Source organism: Mycetomoellerius zeteki, unplaced genomic scaffold, assembly GCF_001594055.1.
Source record: "Mycetomoellerius zeteki isolate Tzet28-1 unplaced genomic scaffold, Tzet1.0 scaffold212, whole genome shotgun sequence".
Classification (NCBI taxonomy): Eukaryota; Metazoa; Arthropoda; class Insecta; order Hymenoptera; family Formicidae; genus Mycetomoellerius; species Mycetomoellerius zeteki.
The window spans coordinates 505,616-523,589 of NW_017257086.1; the positions used below are offsets into that span (position 1 = coordinate 505,616).

General features: G+C 33.2%; 2 protein-coding genes across 4 annotated transcripts; both read left to right on the forward strand.

Annotated features, from left to right (window-relative positions):
* LOC108722634 (ankyrin repeat domain-containing protein 12) lies at window positions 1-8,512 on the forward strand. The gene is given in 17 exon segments (XM_018447832.1): window positions 1-270; window positions 537-871; window positions 2,116-2,230; window positions 2,232-2,381; window positions 2,547-2,795; window positions 3,000-3,424; window positions 3,662-3,917; window positions 4,293-5,221; window positions 5,464-5,535; window positions 5,687-6,193; window positions 6,521-6,924; window positions 7,007-7,345; window positions 7,483-7,574; window positions 7,678-7,832; window positions 8,094-8,164; window positions 8,363-8,402; window positions 8,405-8,512. Coding segments are annotated over 17 exon segments (4,434 nt in total). The 5' UTR covers window positions 1-61; the 3' UTR covers window positions 8,491-8,512.
* A 2,644-nt stretch (window positions 8,513-11,156) lies between these two features.
* On the forward strand, window positions 11,157-17,951 carry LOC108722649 (cyclin-dependent kinase-like 4). Of its 3 annotated transcripts, none has more exons than XM_018447853.1 (6): window positions 11,157-11,214; window positions 13,611-13,800; window positions 14,923-15,270; window positions 15,861-16,127; window positions 17,456-17,614; window positions 17,701-17,951. In XM_018447853.1, the coding sequence occupies exons 1-6, from the start codon at window positions 11,192-11,194 to the stop codon at window positions 17,836-17,838; spliced, it is 1,125 nt and encodes a 374-aa protein (XP_018303355.1). In that variant the 5' UTR covers window positions 11,157-11,191; the 3' UTR covers window positions 17,839-17,951. The 3 variants fall into 3 exon arrangements, with proteins under 3 accessions (XP_018303355.1, XP_018303353.1, XP_018303354.1); XM_018447851.1 differs by lacking the exon at window positions 11,157-11,214 and adding an exon at window positions 12,156-12,348; XM_018447852.1 differs by lacking the exon at window positions 11,157-11,214 and adding an exon at window positions 13,061-13,113.
* Window positions 17,952-17,974: the final 23 nt, after the last annotated feature.

The window sequence follows — 17,974 nt, forward strand, 5'->3', positions numbered from 1 at the left end:
GGTCCGAAGATGTTTCCACGCGACCGGTTGGAGTAGTCGCGAGTAGGTGCCAGAGACGGGCATGGACACTAAGACTCCGCCGATTCCGCTCAAGTCGCAGGAGAAGCCTCAACCGAAAAAAGCGGATCGCGTGGCCGACGTGTCCTTGCCCCCGCTGACACCATATCCGAATCATCGTTCGTCCAAACACAGATCATCCGGTACATCGTGGTCGCAAGATCCACCTTGCTCTGTGCAGTATCAGGATCATCGCAAGAAGAGACCCTATAGGTAGAGACGCGTTCGATATTGATTTTCTTCCGAACTACTTTAAATTTGCTCTTCTATTTTTGTCCATATAAGTCAATCTGTTTGACGGACGGAATTCAACACGATATTCATCAGATGATTGACGTTAGCCGAATAATACGTTCTTACAATTAGTAATGCAATCGGAAACGATATTCTATACGAATAAATGAAATATGTGCAGTATAAATTTTTTTCTTTCATACAAATTCCTTTTTTTTTCTAATGAGAAAAATGCACCGTTTCAGAGTGTTACACATTGGCGCTACACCTTTAATGCACGCCTGTCAACAAGGTGACAGAGCAAGAGTGTTGAGATTATTGAAGGAACAGGAGGAAACGACCGCTTATAGAGATCGTACATTGAGAAACGCCCTCCATTATTGCATGGACGCGGGTACCGGTGGTGCCGTTGCCGCGGCGGCACCAGAACTGGTGAACGCTCCTGATGCCGAGGGGCACACCCCGCTTCATCTCGCGGTCATCGCCGGGGACACTCAGCTGGTTGCGGTTCTTTTAGCGAACGGTGCCGATGTCAACGCTAAGGATCTCGAGGGACATAGTGTTCTCCATTGGGCCACTGGTACTTCTCGCTATTATCTCTCTTATCTTCTTTTCGGCCCGTCTTTTAAACTGCACAAATTATTTTTCTCTTTCCTTACAGCTTTTAGCTCGTTGCACTGTATTAATAAACGTTATCGAGCATATCATTTATTGTTAATAGCTTTATTTTAAGCTGATTTACAGAATTATTATGCCTTTCGCGGGTTATCTTCATATCCAAATCCATTCTCAGAATGCCTTCTAACTGATGCGCGATTGATCCATGATCTATGATTAAATATATAAGAAACTTGTCGAAGATTAAATATTAAAGAAAACTGCCTAGAGGCAGAATCAGTTATCCCCTGCAAATTCTCATACGTGTAAGTAAATTATGTTGGGTGTTAAGTGCTTTTCATTTGCGAACACGAATCAATATATAAGTTAACAAACGTCATTTAATTTTTGGTCATCTTCAGCAATACATGTTTTTTCGTTTTATATGAGTGTGAACGTATAATACATACACCGACATATATCTAACTGATCTAACGAATAAAATAACGCTTGTACGCGCGCGAGTTTGTAAGTTTCATACATACAATTGAAATCCAAGGACTTCTATTGTATGGTCAGTCGCTGAAATGATCGCGATATGCTTTCTCGCGTGATCGCTAACGGACGTTACTCAGGACGACCTACTAACCTTCCTTGACCATTACGGCACGTCGTTTCCCCGGAGATCGGAAGGAATGATACCACGGCCTGCATTTCAGTCTGTCATCCAACATTTAAGAAAACTTTAAATGTACGATAGTGAACAGTTTTGTGACCTTCCAAGAAAAAGAGGAAGAAAAAAACAGAAACATTGTAATAAAAATGAATTAAAATAATAATAATAATAATTGAAAATAATAACGAAATAGAAAAAAAATAATATTAAATATTTATAGAATAATATATTCTAATATTAGTTAGCAGATATTAAAGCTAAAGCTGATTACACGCGCGCAAAGACTTTTTAAGTCTGTAAATATACATTAGAACACAAAAGAAATCTGGGTCGAAGATCTGAACTCAAGAAAATTTATCTAATGGTACTATATTTAGTACGTTTGATTTTGTCCTAAGCCGTAATTACGATCTTCCATATTTTCATTAATTACATGTATGTAAAAATAAACGATTTCACAAATCCAAAAGAATATCCGGCGATATTATTCTTTCCTCACTTTCCCTTTCAAAATATTAAAAAACAACCGAAGATACAAAAATGATTTTTAGTCTGTGGGGAAGCGGAATGCGTTCGGTTGGTTCTCGCGGCCGGCGCGCGACCTTCCACCCCGGATTTACGTGGCGGATCTCCACTTCACTATGCCGCTCAATGTTGTGGTGCGGCTGATCGCCGTTCCTAAGAAGGTCGGCTTGAAAGTTTTACAAACACTTCTTGAATTCGGCGCGGACGTGAACGCGAAGGACGAAGACGGACGGCAACCGATTCTGTGGGCAGCAAGCGCGGGTAGCGTGGAGGCGGTGTTGGCACTAGCAAGGTAGACTCTTAAACGTTAATCTCTTCAATATTAGACTGCCTTTATTTTAGACTCTTTAAATGATATTTAAAAGTTAGACTCTTTAAATATGATATTAAAAAAAAAATGATGCTGCAAAAGAAATTAAGAAAGATTCGTTATTACAATTATTTTTCATTGATTTAGAGCCGGAGGATCGGCAGCCGCAGGGACTTCGGATAAAGATGGACTGACGGCACTTCACTGTGCAGCCTCGAGAGGCCATGCGAGATGTGTAGAAGTACTTGTCAACTTGTGCGGATCTCATCCGGATTATGTGGATGATAATGGTTGCTCCGCGTTACATTACGCCGCCACTTTGGGTCATGCGGATGCCACCGCTCTTATCCTTAAACTCGGGGCCGATCCCAATCGCCAAGATCGAAAGGGTAGAACGTAAGATTACCAAATTTCTGGACAATTTTAATTTTTAATCGGCCTTTCAATAAAATAATTGATACGATTTCCTCCTAGATAACGATTTTTTTTAATCGATATCCTACCATATTTGGTACATATTGAATCAATCCTCTATATTAGATTTCAATTGTATATAGTAAAAACTAAAAAATATTTTGAAGAAAATTTGACGTCTTTCAGACCAGCACTTTGTGCCGCAGCTAAGGGCCAGTTAGAAACCTTGAAAATTCTAACTCAGCATGGCGGGTCGCTTCACGCTAAAACTGTGCGTGGCACAGGGATAGGACACGAGGCCGTTGCGTCCGGTAGAATTGAGTTGATTAAATGGTTAGCGAAAAAAAGACCGTCAACGTTGGATATTGCTACTCACGACGGGAAGACACCTCTTCATGTCGCGGCTTTGCACGGTCATCTGGACGCGTGTAAAGTTCTCTTGGATCATGGCGCAAGAATCAATGCGGTTCTTAGAACCAGTAAGGGTAATTCGATGACTCCTTTGGATGCAGCTCTTTATAGAGGACACAGAGATTGTGCGAAACTCATTCAAATGCACGGTGGTACTACAGCGCAGCAACTGAGAACGCATAAGACTGCACCTAACAAAGGTCAGATTAGGTATACGTGTAGAGCATATAGACATTTGCTAAATCTAACTCGAAAAAAATCGGACTCTGATATAATAAATATTTTTTAAATAAATAAAAATGTTACAAATGTTCATACTTTAAAGATTAATATCTCGATATATATATATATATATATATATACGGTATTCATTGCAATATACATATTTTAGTAGTACCTTACTATTATAATAAAATAAGTCATTGAAATAATTTTAGTTTTTACAGCAAAGGTCCGAATAAAACAGGACGAGAGTAGTACTGCGAGTGACAGTAGTCCTTGTAGACGAGATCGAGGGCACAAACATCCCGAGCTCTATTATGAAGAGCGATGGATAGAAAGAAGAACACGACGAAAAGGTAATCTGAAAAAGGTGACTCGTCGAGATAGTCGGAGTTTTAGTGAAGAAGAAGTGCGTCTGTCGAAGATATCTTCGAAAAAGGATGATAGAAGAGCTCGAAGCGAATCCGCACGGTAAAACGGATATTGCCTCATTAATGCAATGCAAAATAATACGAAAGGAAATATAACATTTAAAATGTAATAAACCTTTTTTCTCTATTCACAATTGTTACATAAAAATATACTTATTACTTTTATGAGATATTGGCATTTTATTTTTTTATTTATAAATTATTAATGACGATATAATAATGGTTAATAGAATAACTTTTTCTTCTTTAAAAAGTTATATAGCGAGTGTTCAATATGTTTTAAAAGAAATTTAGGTAGTTAAATATAAATAATAGAGATGGAGAGTTGCGTCATTTTCTAAATTTCTTGTATTGCACTAACAAAAGTATTGACTGCATAAAGTGTTAAATTTTAAAATTATGTATAAATCAATAGATACGACGATAATACCACCAATGATCACAATCTGCAAAAAAAACGAGGTAGAAGAATGTCGACGAGACATAAAGAGGAATATTCAAATTCATCATTCGAATCAGATAGTTGCGATTATTCTCACGATGACACTGAAAATGGAGCAGCCAAACATCGGCAGCACGCAAAAAAACAGTACAAGAAGGACAAAAGTTTTGAAACGGAAACAAAAAGTAACTTAAGAAAAGAAGATGATGATCGAAGTGTAAGCGATGACAGCTTAGAGGTGATCGTAGTGAAAAGATCACTGGAAAAAAAGTGTGAAAAAGTAGTATCTGGAAGAAGATCGAAAACACCTAGAGAATGCACAAAGGAGACAAAACTAACCAAAACGCACAAACGTAGCTCTAAAAAAATGTCTAGATCCAGCAAGTCGAAAATATTTGATAAAGATGAGAATACGGTAGGTCGAGATGAATCGTCGGACAAGGAAGAAAAAAGTGTTATAGTAGAAGAGCCGAAGCATTCTTCGGTTGAAGAGGAAGAAAGTGGCAGCGAGAGGATAACAGAATCTCGATATCGAAGAGACGCGACAGATAGTACTAGTCAGGAAACCGTAGAGCAAGTGATTGTCACAGCGATGGTTCACAAAGATCAAATGCCTGACACCCCGAAGTCAGTGCAGAAAATTACAAAGGAGATGAGTTCTGATGTTTTGAGAAAAAGCACGACAGTGATAGAGGAAACAAAAGAAGCTTTCAAAGATAACAGTTTTTCAGATAAAAGTAAGGTCGCATTGCCACACAAGACTAATACGCATGATACTTCAAAGGAAAAATTACAGCAAATAACGCAAGAAAGTTTGCAAATTAATAAAGAAGTTCAGGATAAAAAGGATAAAATAACGATGCCTGTCAGTATGGCAGATGTAAATATTAATCAGACGCAAAGTAAGAATTTAAATGTAATATTTTTTGTTGCAAGTCCACACAGCACACTTTATCCAAGGAACGTATTTAGGATGTAGGATGTTCCTACATCCTACAGACGTTCTTTAAAATATTTCTTGGAGGTCTGTGCTGTATAGGAAGTAAACTAAAGTGTTTTAATAACAATCTTTCAGTCATTGGTCATTGAATTTAATACATTAAATGTGTTTGTCAAACACTGGCTATAGTAATCTTCCTTTTAGGTAGGTTAGATACATTCGAGAGTGTAATACCGAGTGATAGCACATGGTGCGAAAAGCAAGAAGCAATCGAAGGTGAGATAAATTTTGATAAATTATCCGATTTAAACATCTTCAAATCCGGTTTTATTTATTCGATAAAAAGAAAGATAGTTTTAAAAACGGAAATTAAATAAGTATAAAATTACTGCAATTTCGGAGGATCAAAGAAATTTTACGGTTGCAGTAAAGCATGTCACGAGTCCAAATGAGAAAAATGGAAAATTATTAATTTCGGAAGATTCGCAGCGAGATGAAAAAATTGCCACAAAAAAAACTTTATTAGACGATAAAGAATCAAAAACTTTAAAACAATCCGATGCGCATCAAACTGTAAGCAACTTGAAAGAAAATAGCGAAGGTGTACTACAAGTAACTTGTGAGGAAGTCAAAGATGCTGAATCAAAAGAAGACAGAGATAAACGCGACGATATGAAATCTTTGCAAAAAATGCAGACGGATGAAATACAGAAAATGGAAGCATTAACACTTACCGAACGATCGACAGACGACGACAAAGAAAATTTAGATGACTCCGCACGTGGAAAATCCGCAGATTTATCATCAACAGAATCGAGAGTGTCAACGCTGAACGTGGAAGAAAATTTTTCTCCAGAAAGGACGGGTTCGCCACGTGACAAAAAGTCGGAACGTATTAAAAGAGACGACGGAGAGCGATTAGAAACTAAAGCAGGTAAATTGCCTAAATTCGAAATATATTCAAGATTTAAATATTCAAAAAATTATAAAAACATAACGCGCGCGCAGATTTCGACTGAAATTTCTGGCTAGCATTAAAAATATTATTTTGAGTCCAAAAGAATTTTTAAAAATAATTTTCACGTGGCTAAAGTATTCATTGTAAACGATATGCTCTTTTACACATGCGCGCGCACTCACGCATAATTGTAACTTATAATTGTGTCTCATTGGAAATGGTGCTTGTAGCAATATTTTCAATAAACATACATAATAGCGGTTTCCAATAAACAAAGATCTGTCTAACAAACAAAAATTTTAGGAGATGAAGATTTTCGCTATATCGACGATAGTTCTTCGAGTTCTCCAAAACTTTCGAGATCGGCGAAAACGAGACATTCGAGACCATCTACGGGAAGGAATCTGAGAACAGGGAAGTCTTCTTCAAAGTCATCGACGAAGAGACATCCGTTTGAAAGTTCTGAGGAACGTTCACTTCATCAAAGTGCGATAATTGCGGTGTTAGACAGCCCAGAATGGGATGAAGACGAAGTCGAGAAAGAAATCAGGGAAGCTCTCGGGGAGGATATGGAAGAACATGAGACAGAGCATGAAGAAGATAATGAAATTGGTGTTATGCGAGTTTTGCCAAGCACTAGTGAGGAAGAGACTCCTAACACAGCTTTGGGTGTATCTAGAACTTCAAGAATCGACTCTTTGCCTCAGGTAACTATAAAACTTACTTATAAATACGATAAATATTTAATTTAAGATTAATTTAATATCGATCGAACATTATTATTGTTAGGTACAATCAACAACTACTAACCGCTTAGTTACGATCGAAAATGCTGATGACAGTCACAGAGAACGATTGTGGAGGAAACATCGTCGCGATAGCGGAGGTAGAGACAGTGGAATAGAACCAAGCCCGAGAATATCGAGAATTCCACGAAGACGAAACATGAGGTGTTGTCCAAATACAGCGAAACAACAAGCTCTCAATATGGAGACTATTACTAGGGATGTGCAAATTAATCTGCGTCGTTATCATCTCGAAAGAAAAATTTTTTTCCAATTGATGGAACTGAAAAGATTACAGATTCGTCACGGTAGAGCGAACGAACATGTCTTAGTGAAAAGGCAGGTAAGACTCTGTAACCATTATTAATATTGTAATGCGAATAATATAGAATGTTCCTTCGTAGAAATCATTAAAAAAAAATTAAACGTTTCCCTATAATTATTATATCCGTTGATATACATATTTCGCGAAATTTGCAGAGCGATCTTTTTCAGGTGGACGCCTTCCACAAATCGGGAATGTCTGGACCTACTCTTGGCGTTGCAAAATATGATCGGCCATTAACGTTCAGGTTCAATTATTAAATTAAATGATTTTGGCACAGAGTGTTTAATAGCATTTAATACTAATTTTATTACTATAATTAATATAACTTGATACTACTATAATTGTAGACAATTTGAAGCGTTCCTGTATGAGCAATTAAGAAGACTGCAGGGAAGACCAACTACTCCAGACTTTTGTACCGAAGCCAAGCAATGCACGCAAAAAACTCATCGTTGTCATCACGCAACCAGCGCTTACACCTCTATTCCAGTATATACCTACCGTATGTTAACATATTATTGCATTTTAATACAACACGCATCACTTTCAAGATATCTTTATTAATCTATAATTACTCTCATATTTAAATATGCAAAGTATTCAATTAAAGGTTTAAAGAAAACATTCTTGCATATCTTTTTTTTGTAAATTATGTTGTTGCTAAAACAATTACTTAATTTTTAAGATTTATAATCGTCTATATATGTACATAAAGCCCGAAAAGAGTCAGTTTCTGTAACGTGAATGTAGATTACAATTGCAGTGGGTGGAGGCGTTCCAGATCGAGCGGACCATCTTCCGAAAATAGAGAGTCGCGGCAGAGGGCAAATGACGGTAACGACATGAAAAAAAAATATAAATCTGAACTAATAATTCTGTTATAATGAACACAAAAAATATTATACCCTGTTTAATATTTAATCTTAATTTGTGATTAAAATAAACGACTTGTTAATCTCTAATGTTTCACATGAAAGCTGCATATGTTATTCTTTAAATCTCTTTATATATACGTCATTCTTCGTCTTTTAGGTGGAAGTGACACACGGAGAGGAAAAACAAGTGATTGCTCTTCAACATTTACTGTAAGAGGTGAAACGCAAGACGTCGAGAAAGCTAAATCATCTTGCATGATACAAAGAAATGCAAAGAGTGTTTAAATATTTCAGGCTTTTCTGATAATCAACGGATAGTAATTTTTTTTCTCCAATATTTTTTTGGAAAAAACTCGATTAAATTGATATAATAATGTATAATGTGAGTCATAGATAAAGGGCATTTTCTATTATTTCATGTAAAATTTTTGGAAAAAAGATATTAACAGTAAAGACAATTTTCACTCGTGCGTTTAAAGAAAAAATCTTTAAACTACGTTTAAAAGTAGCGCAACAGACTTAATGTTTTAATTTGTAAAAAACATAAAGTGTAATAATTGGCGTATATTGCTTTATTCTTTCGTAAAGAAGGTTTTCTGTTTTAGATATCTATATACATTCGAAAAAAAATTTGAGTAGGATATACTTTTTTTTAAACCGAATATTCTTCGTAAGAATAAATTTGATTTGCGCACAAAAATATAATATAAGAAATATATAAAAACTGCCAGACGAAACAAAATTTATAGATCAATGAAAAGTCAAATTATGCATATCTATTGTTAAATTGATTTGTATTATGCGTTATTTATATATGTATATTCTATATATATGTATATACATATATTCTTACATATATATAATATATTCTATATACATATATATATACATATACATGTATATATTTATATATATGTGTAAAAATGATTATAGTTTCGTACCTGAATAATTGCAGTAGCTTGTAAATTTTCTGCAATCGATTCATTGAAGAAGAAAAAAGAAAAAAAGAAAAGAACTAGAACGTTATTTTATCCTGAATGCTGCGCTAAATCTTAAAATTTAATATTATATGAGAAGAATTTGTTGCCATGATATACAAAGTTACAAATGACGAATTTATTTAATAAAATATAATATACATATATCCGACTTATATTCTGTGTGTTCCCTAGCTGTATAAAATAATATTCTGTATAAAAATATAAATAAATCAAAATTAATTATGCTATAACATGTTTTTTGCCTTGTATCTACTGATCTGAAAAATTAATATTTAATATAAAACTATAAAACTATAAAATTAAGTATAATATTTATGCTTCCCTGTGTGAGGAAAGATTTTATAATTTAAAATTAAAACTAAATTCTATCTGTTGCAGAACTCTAGTAGTTTATATATTTATAAAAGATTATACATTTATAAATTATTTGTATAATAATTATATATTAATAGAAGTATATCTAGATTATTCATGTGTAATTAAAAATATTTCAAAATTTGGTACTTTTTCAGAGATTGTGGATTTAGTTTTCAGTTTATTATATATCTATATATATAATAAGAATCAAAATCAAATTAGCGAAAGCGGATGAGCCAGCTATTGAAAGCATTAGGATTATCGATCGGTTGGTTGACGTGGTTTTAGGCAAAAGAACAGTCGTGTATGCAGTGAAAATCTATCCGTTTCTCATTGAGAACCTAGTGCCACCATCCGCTTTGGCAAAAGGCTATGTCAACAATGTCGACACGCCGAAATAAATCCGCGATGGTCGCTACGGTGTTTGTTGGGATGCAACATGAATATTTCATTCGTAGCGTGAAAACCCTGTGAGAAGCCTGCGAATGGACAAATGGCTTCAAGATAGGAAGCTCTGGCTATTCGGTAGCACGCTACCATTGCTACCAAGGAGGTAAACATTGATTATTATCAATACAGCGACATCGTTAAATACGCAAAACATACTTTCGAATTAGTTAAACATTTACTTTTTCGAATATATTTTTCAATAAATAAGTATCTATTATTTTACAAGAGTCTATTCTAATATTCCATTTTTCTTAACACCTTTGTGTAAACATATTTTTAATATTTACTTTATCATTTAATTGTCTATTTCTTTTAAAATCTATTAGAAAAGACAGAGATTTTTTAAAAAGATCTGAAAGAGTTATAATCTCATTGTATATATTATTATACATATGTATCCAATGAGAAATGACAATTGGAATCGACATCGATTCCATTGTCATTTCTCACTATAGATATACTTTTTGATACGAAGTTTATTATTATGTAACATGAGTCTATTTTATTAATACAAAAGTTTTTTCCATGAGAGTTGCGCAATAGCAAAAATCTGTTTTACACATAAATTGTTTAAAACTTTTATTGTAGAGACAAGTTAACTATCATTTTTTAAAATATTTATTTTTTAAAATATTTATTTGATTTGAAGTAAAATTCTATATTATCTGCAGTGGATTATTTTCAAGGTACACTTCTCACAAAGTTTATTGTTTATTAAAATAAAACACTTATCTTTTTATTTTTATGCTCAGTGAGCTGTACTATAGCCTTTGACATTTATCTTCGACAAATTAATGTTGTGTTACACATATGATAATATATTACCGCCATTTATAAAATGTTAAAAACGAATATGATAAATTTGTCGAAAAGATTGAACCTGACGATTAGCACTTTTATGTTATCGTCTGTCATGGGAAACGTGTATAGGGCACATATTATCTAAAAATATTGTATTTCCATTTTTTTCACGCCTTGTACACTCACTATAGCGTCCGTCCAACAGTTGAAAATATTTTGACCTCTTTCACGGTCAGAATATATAGGTGCACTCAGAGAACGTATTATCGATTCTCAATAATCAAGAGTTCAACAATAAAGTAAAGCCGTCGCTTTCTTCAACGTATTAGTACTGTCCGGCATGTTCGTCAACGAGGGTGACCTAACAAGAGTACTTCATGAACTCTATTTTTGGATTTTTGTACGTAATTATTTCTATGTTCTTTTTTCCTCAATATGTTCTTTTTCTTCAATTGTACTCATCGCGAATGTCGTCACCAAATTGGATTCTTTAATGATCAAAACTTCAGGCTGGAGAATTGAGAATCATGAAAAGTTATATGGATAAGATATTTATCATTTCACTCACTCATTAATCTTTTCGTAATCTATTGTCTATATAGAATTTAGACTTAACCACGTGTGAATCATTGAGAAATTATAATTTTGTTACGAGAATTATAAGACAACTGTAAAAAAAGTTATGGATATATTAAAGTACACGCATACACACACATAATGTTACATTTTTTTAAAAGATTTTATCAATATAATATTATGTGCACAAAATTATTTTATTTGTAATAAATAAATGATAACGAGTAATCTTTTTTTTAACTTTTCAATAATTCTAATGTCTATATTAAATATTAAAGTTTAAAAAAAAATAATATAATGATATAGTAATTATAAAATATAATTAAATTTAAGATTATTAATTAAAGATAATAAAATAATAAAATATTATACGCAAATGTTTCGTAAGATATGATTTCGTTGAAATATATTACATTTTGCTTTTTCTTAAAGATGCTTTTTTAGAATAAATAAATACTACGATATTTTATTTTTTTCTTGTACTTTAAACAATATTATCTGTTTGTAACAATTATATATGTAAATTCCAAAAATGGAGTGCACTTTTTTTAAATATGCAAAAGGTCAATGTGATTATATAAGAAACTGTTCACGTAACGAATGTATATATTAGTACGAGATTTCTTTAAAAAGTAAAATATAGTAACGTTTCTCAATTAAAATTCTTCATATTATAATTGCAATCTTGAAAGTACATTCGTGAATTTAGCTATTTAACAAAACATGCGTTAACAATTTTTTGTGTTTGTCTGTAATATACACATAACCTGGTCAAACCTGATTCAAGTTCTCTATCCTATTTGTTAATTTACACTCAAATTTGGATGCGGCAATTAACTTTCAAGTTAACACATACGGTTTACGTCAGAAATTATTATGTCACATTATATACGCGCGAGCACATTGGTATGATGAACGACGTGAGGTTTGCAAATTATCGACAATGCATACCACAGTGGTAAGAGACTTTTAATTTAGCTAATTCCTAATTAAAATAAACAAAAACGGACTCCTGACAAATCGAATTAAAAACAAAAAATATAGCACATAATAGGCACAAATACACACATAGGAGTCAAGCGCGGATATCGGTGCGCTAAGAACTTAGATAATTCCCCAAATTCGAATCAAATAATCACGAAAAAGATAAATTCGACGATAAATAACGTACGTAATCCTATGGAGTTTGTTTAATCATATTAATTCGTGAAATGATTTCTGCTGAATCGATATCGTACACAGTCAGTTGAGTATTAAATGTTAAAAAGCACATTCATGTCATCGAACAATTCTTTTCATTTTTTATGGAAATTCTTAATCTTGAAGCAATCTTGATTTCGATTACACAACGATATATCATTATATAGGATTCTATTTAATTTTTATATCCTTCTGACGAAACAACTGTTTGATTGATAGTAATGATTGCAATATCTATGCATTAGGAATATCGAAATGTCGTGATATTGCGCTGCTTTAGAGCGCTTGCTCTACTTGCTCATTTTGGAGGTATTATTTTGGATCGGTATTACAATCGTTAGTTGACCAGCACTTCACCTACGCCTGCGCTAAACGTGAATTCGAAATAAAGCAAAACTCGTGGGGTAGCTTGACCCTTGGTCATCCATCGGAATAGAAACAGTCCAGCCGGTACCGTACATCGCGATACTATGCTCTTTACGCAACAATTGACGTCGTTACCATGTCTTGCTAAATATAAAAAGTGGGTATTTAAGAATTAGACAATTGGATGTCGATTTAGCGCTGTGTAAAACAGTAATTAATCGAAGCATTTGCATCGATATTTAGTCAATGTGACACTCTTAACGATCGATCATTTAGTAAAAAAAAATTAAATATTTTTCTAAACACAAAGATTTAAAAAAGTTCTAATTTTCGAAAATATTTCACTGAGATTGCGACGACTAAATTAATATTTTACTGATATAAAAAGCAGTATCATAAAATAGGTTATATATTTATTTTAGAGCGAGTAAATGTATTTTACACTACGAATAGTATTTTCGCCAATAATTTCAGAAATTACTGATTTAAAATTAAATCATTCGGAGGCGGTTGCAAAGTTTGATAGGATTCGTTCGAACTGGATTTTACATATTATGTATACTGGCTGATGTAAATTATCGAGCTTTCTACTAGTTCCAATATGAAATTTCATTAAAAGCCAGTAGTAATATTGTAAAAAATGATTTTGCACAGGTCTCGGGCGCCGAGCAAAGCCATGGAGCGTTACGAACGTCTGGCGCGTCTCGGCGAGGGTAGCTACGGCGTTGTCTTCCAGTGCAGGGATCGGCAAACTGGAAAATTGGTAGCTGTAAAAAAGTTTCAGCAGACCGAAGATGATCCCCTAATACGTAAGATCGCACTCCGGGAAATACGTCTTTTAAAGGTCAGTTTCTTTTCATTTCTTTCAGTTGACAAAAATACATATTTTTATAATTACTTTTTTCGACGATCTAACGGAGATGAATGGAAAATCGTAAGATATTTGCGGTAAACATTTTGCGGATAATTTTTATTACAAAAAAGAGATTATAAGAATAGCTGATATAGTTCTCAAAGTTTTTCGATTCGATCGATCTGCGGAATAATCAAGTTTGTGGAGGGTCGCAATTCTTGAAGGTGAATGACCCCTGAGAACGTGTACGTTCGCGACCGCTAGTTCCCATCGCACATAGAATGATGGTGGGATAATTTTAGTCTCTTGAGAATTTTAATAAATATTCAGATACATTCATAAATTCATTTTTTTCATTCGTTCTTTTCTCCTTTATAACTTCCTGTTTTCATTTTAAAATGTATATGTATATAACGATAATTATAAAAATAAAATATACAAATAGAATTTCTAGATTTATACTTAATAAATTTTTTTTATCGTTCTCGTTTCTTCGACCATTGCTTATAAGATAGAATTAAAGTAGCGGGTACTCTAAGTAAGGAAGTAACATTCTTATTTACACGATAAGACGCTCACACAGATGCAATAATGGTTGCGAAAAGTAGCCAACGGTCAATACCGGGCAGCGGTCAATATCTTGGCGTGTTACGGTCTTACCGACCTAACGTTATCGTTACAATCAGTGGGTTCACCACCAAACGTATGCGCATTCAAATAAGCCCTATTACTGCCACGTTTTGACATTTTGCTTCAAGGCTATTCCTTGTTCGGTAGACAAGAGTACTGCATTACGAGGTGTCTCTTGACCAATATGCTAAAATTTCTTTGCAGTACTTTTCTCATAAAGCGCCACGAAATTATAAGTACAAACTTTAGGATTGAATTAAGAATTTGAAAGTGAGAGAGAAAGTCGAATATAAATAAATTGCCTATAAGAAAAAATATTCTTGGAACCACAAAACTATTTTTTAAAAAAGAAAAGTAACTAAGGACGCGCTGATCGTCTCGATTTGTCGCAAATTATTTTACAGATATAATTCACATAATTAATTTTGCTGATGTAATTAAATAATTAAGAATTAAAAATTAATATTTTCCTTTGATCTACAGAATCTCAAGCATCCAAACTTAGTCAATCTTCTGGAAGTCTTCAGACGAAAGAGAAAATTACATTTGGTATTCGAATACTGTGAAAACACCCTTTTGAATGAAATGGAGAAATATCCTAGCGGTTGCCCAGATCTCACAACGAGACAAATTACTTGGCAAATTCTACAAGGTATCGCCTATTGCCACCGTCTTGGATGCGTTCACAGAGATGTAAAGCCAGAAAACATCCTCATTACCTCCGAAGGAGTAGTAAAATTGTGTGATTTTGGATTTGCGCGTATGCTGAGTCCTGGCGAGAATTATACGGAATATGTCGCAACCAGATGGTATAGAGCACCTGAATTGTTGGTAAATATCCGGATGCACAATTGTAAAATTTTCGGATTTTATAAGAAAAATAATAGCAGTTCTATTAATTGCGCATAGATAGTACGCTCAACAAAACTACAAGTTAACACCACGTGTAATCATTTTCATCAAGTTTCAATTTATCTTGGATTGATACTGATATAATCAATGGATTTGATCAAATAACTTTTATCAGTATGTTACATTTGTGATAATAAAGTAATCGATCGTTTCTTTTTTCATTAAAATTTGTCATCTTCTTTGTATTTTTTCAGAAAATAGTACTATTGTTTAGTATACTAAGTACTGTTTAGTTTATACTAAATTTTTTTTAAATACATAAAATAGTGTTGCAAAAGATGGAAATTAATTTACAAAAATTTAGTTCTTTTTTCAAATTTTATGATTTATCTTTGTTCAAACATATATATGTATATGTACGTTATTTAAGTAATGAAAATCTAGGCCTAAAACAAATAAACTTTCATGCAAACATTTTCAATTTTCAATGTAAGATTAAAAAATTTTCATTCTTTATTAAATTATTATAGAGTACAATCGTGACGTTAACTGTGCGTTTTTCGGAGCAGGTTGGGGACACACAATACGGCACTCCGGTTGATGTATGGGCCATCGGGTGCGTATTTGCTGAATTAATACGGGGCGAAGCTTTGTGGCCAGGAAAATCTGATGTGGATCAACTATACTTAATAAGAAGAACGCTGGGTGACCTTTTACCGAGACACATGACCATCTTTCAACAGAATGAATTCTTTACTGGTATCACTCTTCCAACTCCGCAAACACTTACGCCGCTTGAAGACGCTCTACCCCGTGGAAATGGCAGTACTTTACAAGTAACATCAATAAATCTGCTTTGATCTTAATTTAAAACAGTGCAATCGAACGAAAAAAGAATATATTGTATGTAATATATACCTTCGTAGTTAGGGATTTATAACGATATGAAAAATACCGGTATTTTTCGGTATTCAATAGGGAGTTTTTGCAATAACGTGAATTCAGATACGGTGAACGCTAAAGTCATGCTATCCTTTTCTTAATTAGTTGTTAAGAAGAAGATAACCTGACTTTAGCGTTTACTGTATCTGGATAAACATTATTGCAAAAACTCCCTAATAAGATCAAAGACTAAAAACCGAAATACTTTTATTAACAACTATATATCGGTATCAACCATACCTCTATTCAATAATAGCGGTATACGAAAAATCGAGACCAAATACCGGTATTGGATGTTAAATCGGTATTCAACCGAAATTTTTATAATACCGATATACGCATAATATTTCGGTAATACCGGTATTATACCGGTATCGATTTGGTCTCGATTTTTCGTATACCGCTATTATTGCTATTATTATATACTGCATTAAAGGTCTTCAAACCGAATTTCCAATTATTTTATTATTTAATTACAAAAAATTTCGTAGTTTTTAACTCATTTCTATATTTTTATTAAACATACATTTTTACGACGTAAATACAACAGCTTTAAAGTGTACTGAGTGCGCACTAGTTCTACTAATGAAAAATAATATTATATGCAAATTTTTGCGATAAATATAAAAATTATATCAAAATTCTACTTTTTAATAAAGGAATGAAGCTTAAAAATTGATAAATGTATATATATGTATATTTGTGTGTGTGTGTGCGTGCGCGCGTGCGTGTGCGTGTGTAACAATGAAAAACGCTATATTTTATTAGTGTAAAAAAAAAAGCAATGATTCGTTACATTTTGAGTGGCGGTAACGGTAACGAGTTATTTTTATAAGGTGACATTGCCAATCCTGTCAATATCATATACTTTAAGAAGTTATATCTGAGTGAACACCTGAAAACGTAGAGTAATTTTGGGATTTTTTTGTAATTAAATAATAAAATAGCTGGAAATTCGGTTTGAAGACCTTTAATGCAGTATATAATAATAGCAATACCGGTATAATACCGGTATTATCGAAATATTATGCGTATACCGGTATTATTGAAAATTTCGGTTAAATACCAATATTTGACGTCCAATACCAATATTTGGTCTCGATTTTTCGTATATCACTATTATTGAATATGTTAATAAAAGTATTTCGATTTTTAGTCCTTGGTAGTTACCTCCGTAATATACAATAATTAATGTAGAAATAAATAAATCTCTTGTTTATAGCTGGATTTCCTAAAGAAATGTTTGGATAAGGATCCAAATGAAAGGTGGACGTGCGAACAATTGTTGAGGCATTCTTATTTCGATAATTTTCATTTTAAAATGCCAGATGTCGAGACGGAAGAGTTTGAAAAACTGAAAAAATATCGAGAACGTTCTAGGGTAAGTTTAATGATCAAACAACAAGAGTAATCTAAAAATACAAATCAATACATATAATAGGATTATATATATTATTATATTTCCAGAATACCAATTATAGTCAAATGGTGTTACCCCAACTACCTAAGGCTGGTCCTTCTGTTCATAGCCAAAGTGAAAATCGGCCGAAGAGCTCCTCAATACATCAGCAAAATTTTGACCATCTACCTACTATAAGAGGTTAATCAATTTCCTCTGTGATTGTACATATATTTTCCTAAGCTTTTTGAGAATATTAACGTTAATTTATAGAATTCTATGAAAATGAATGTTATTATATCTTCTCTTTTTGTTTGTATTAGCACATTCTTTTTTGATAGA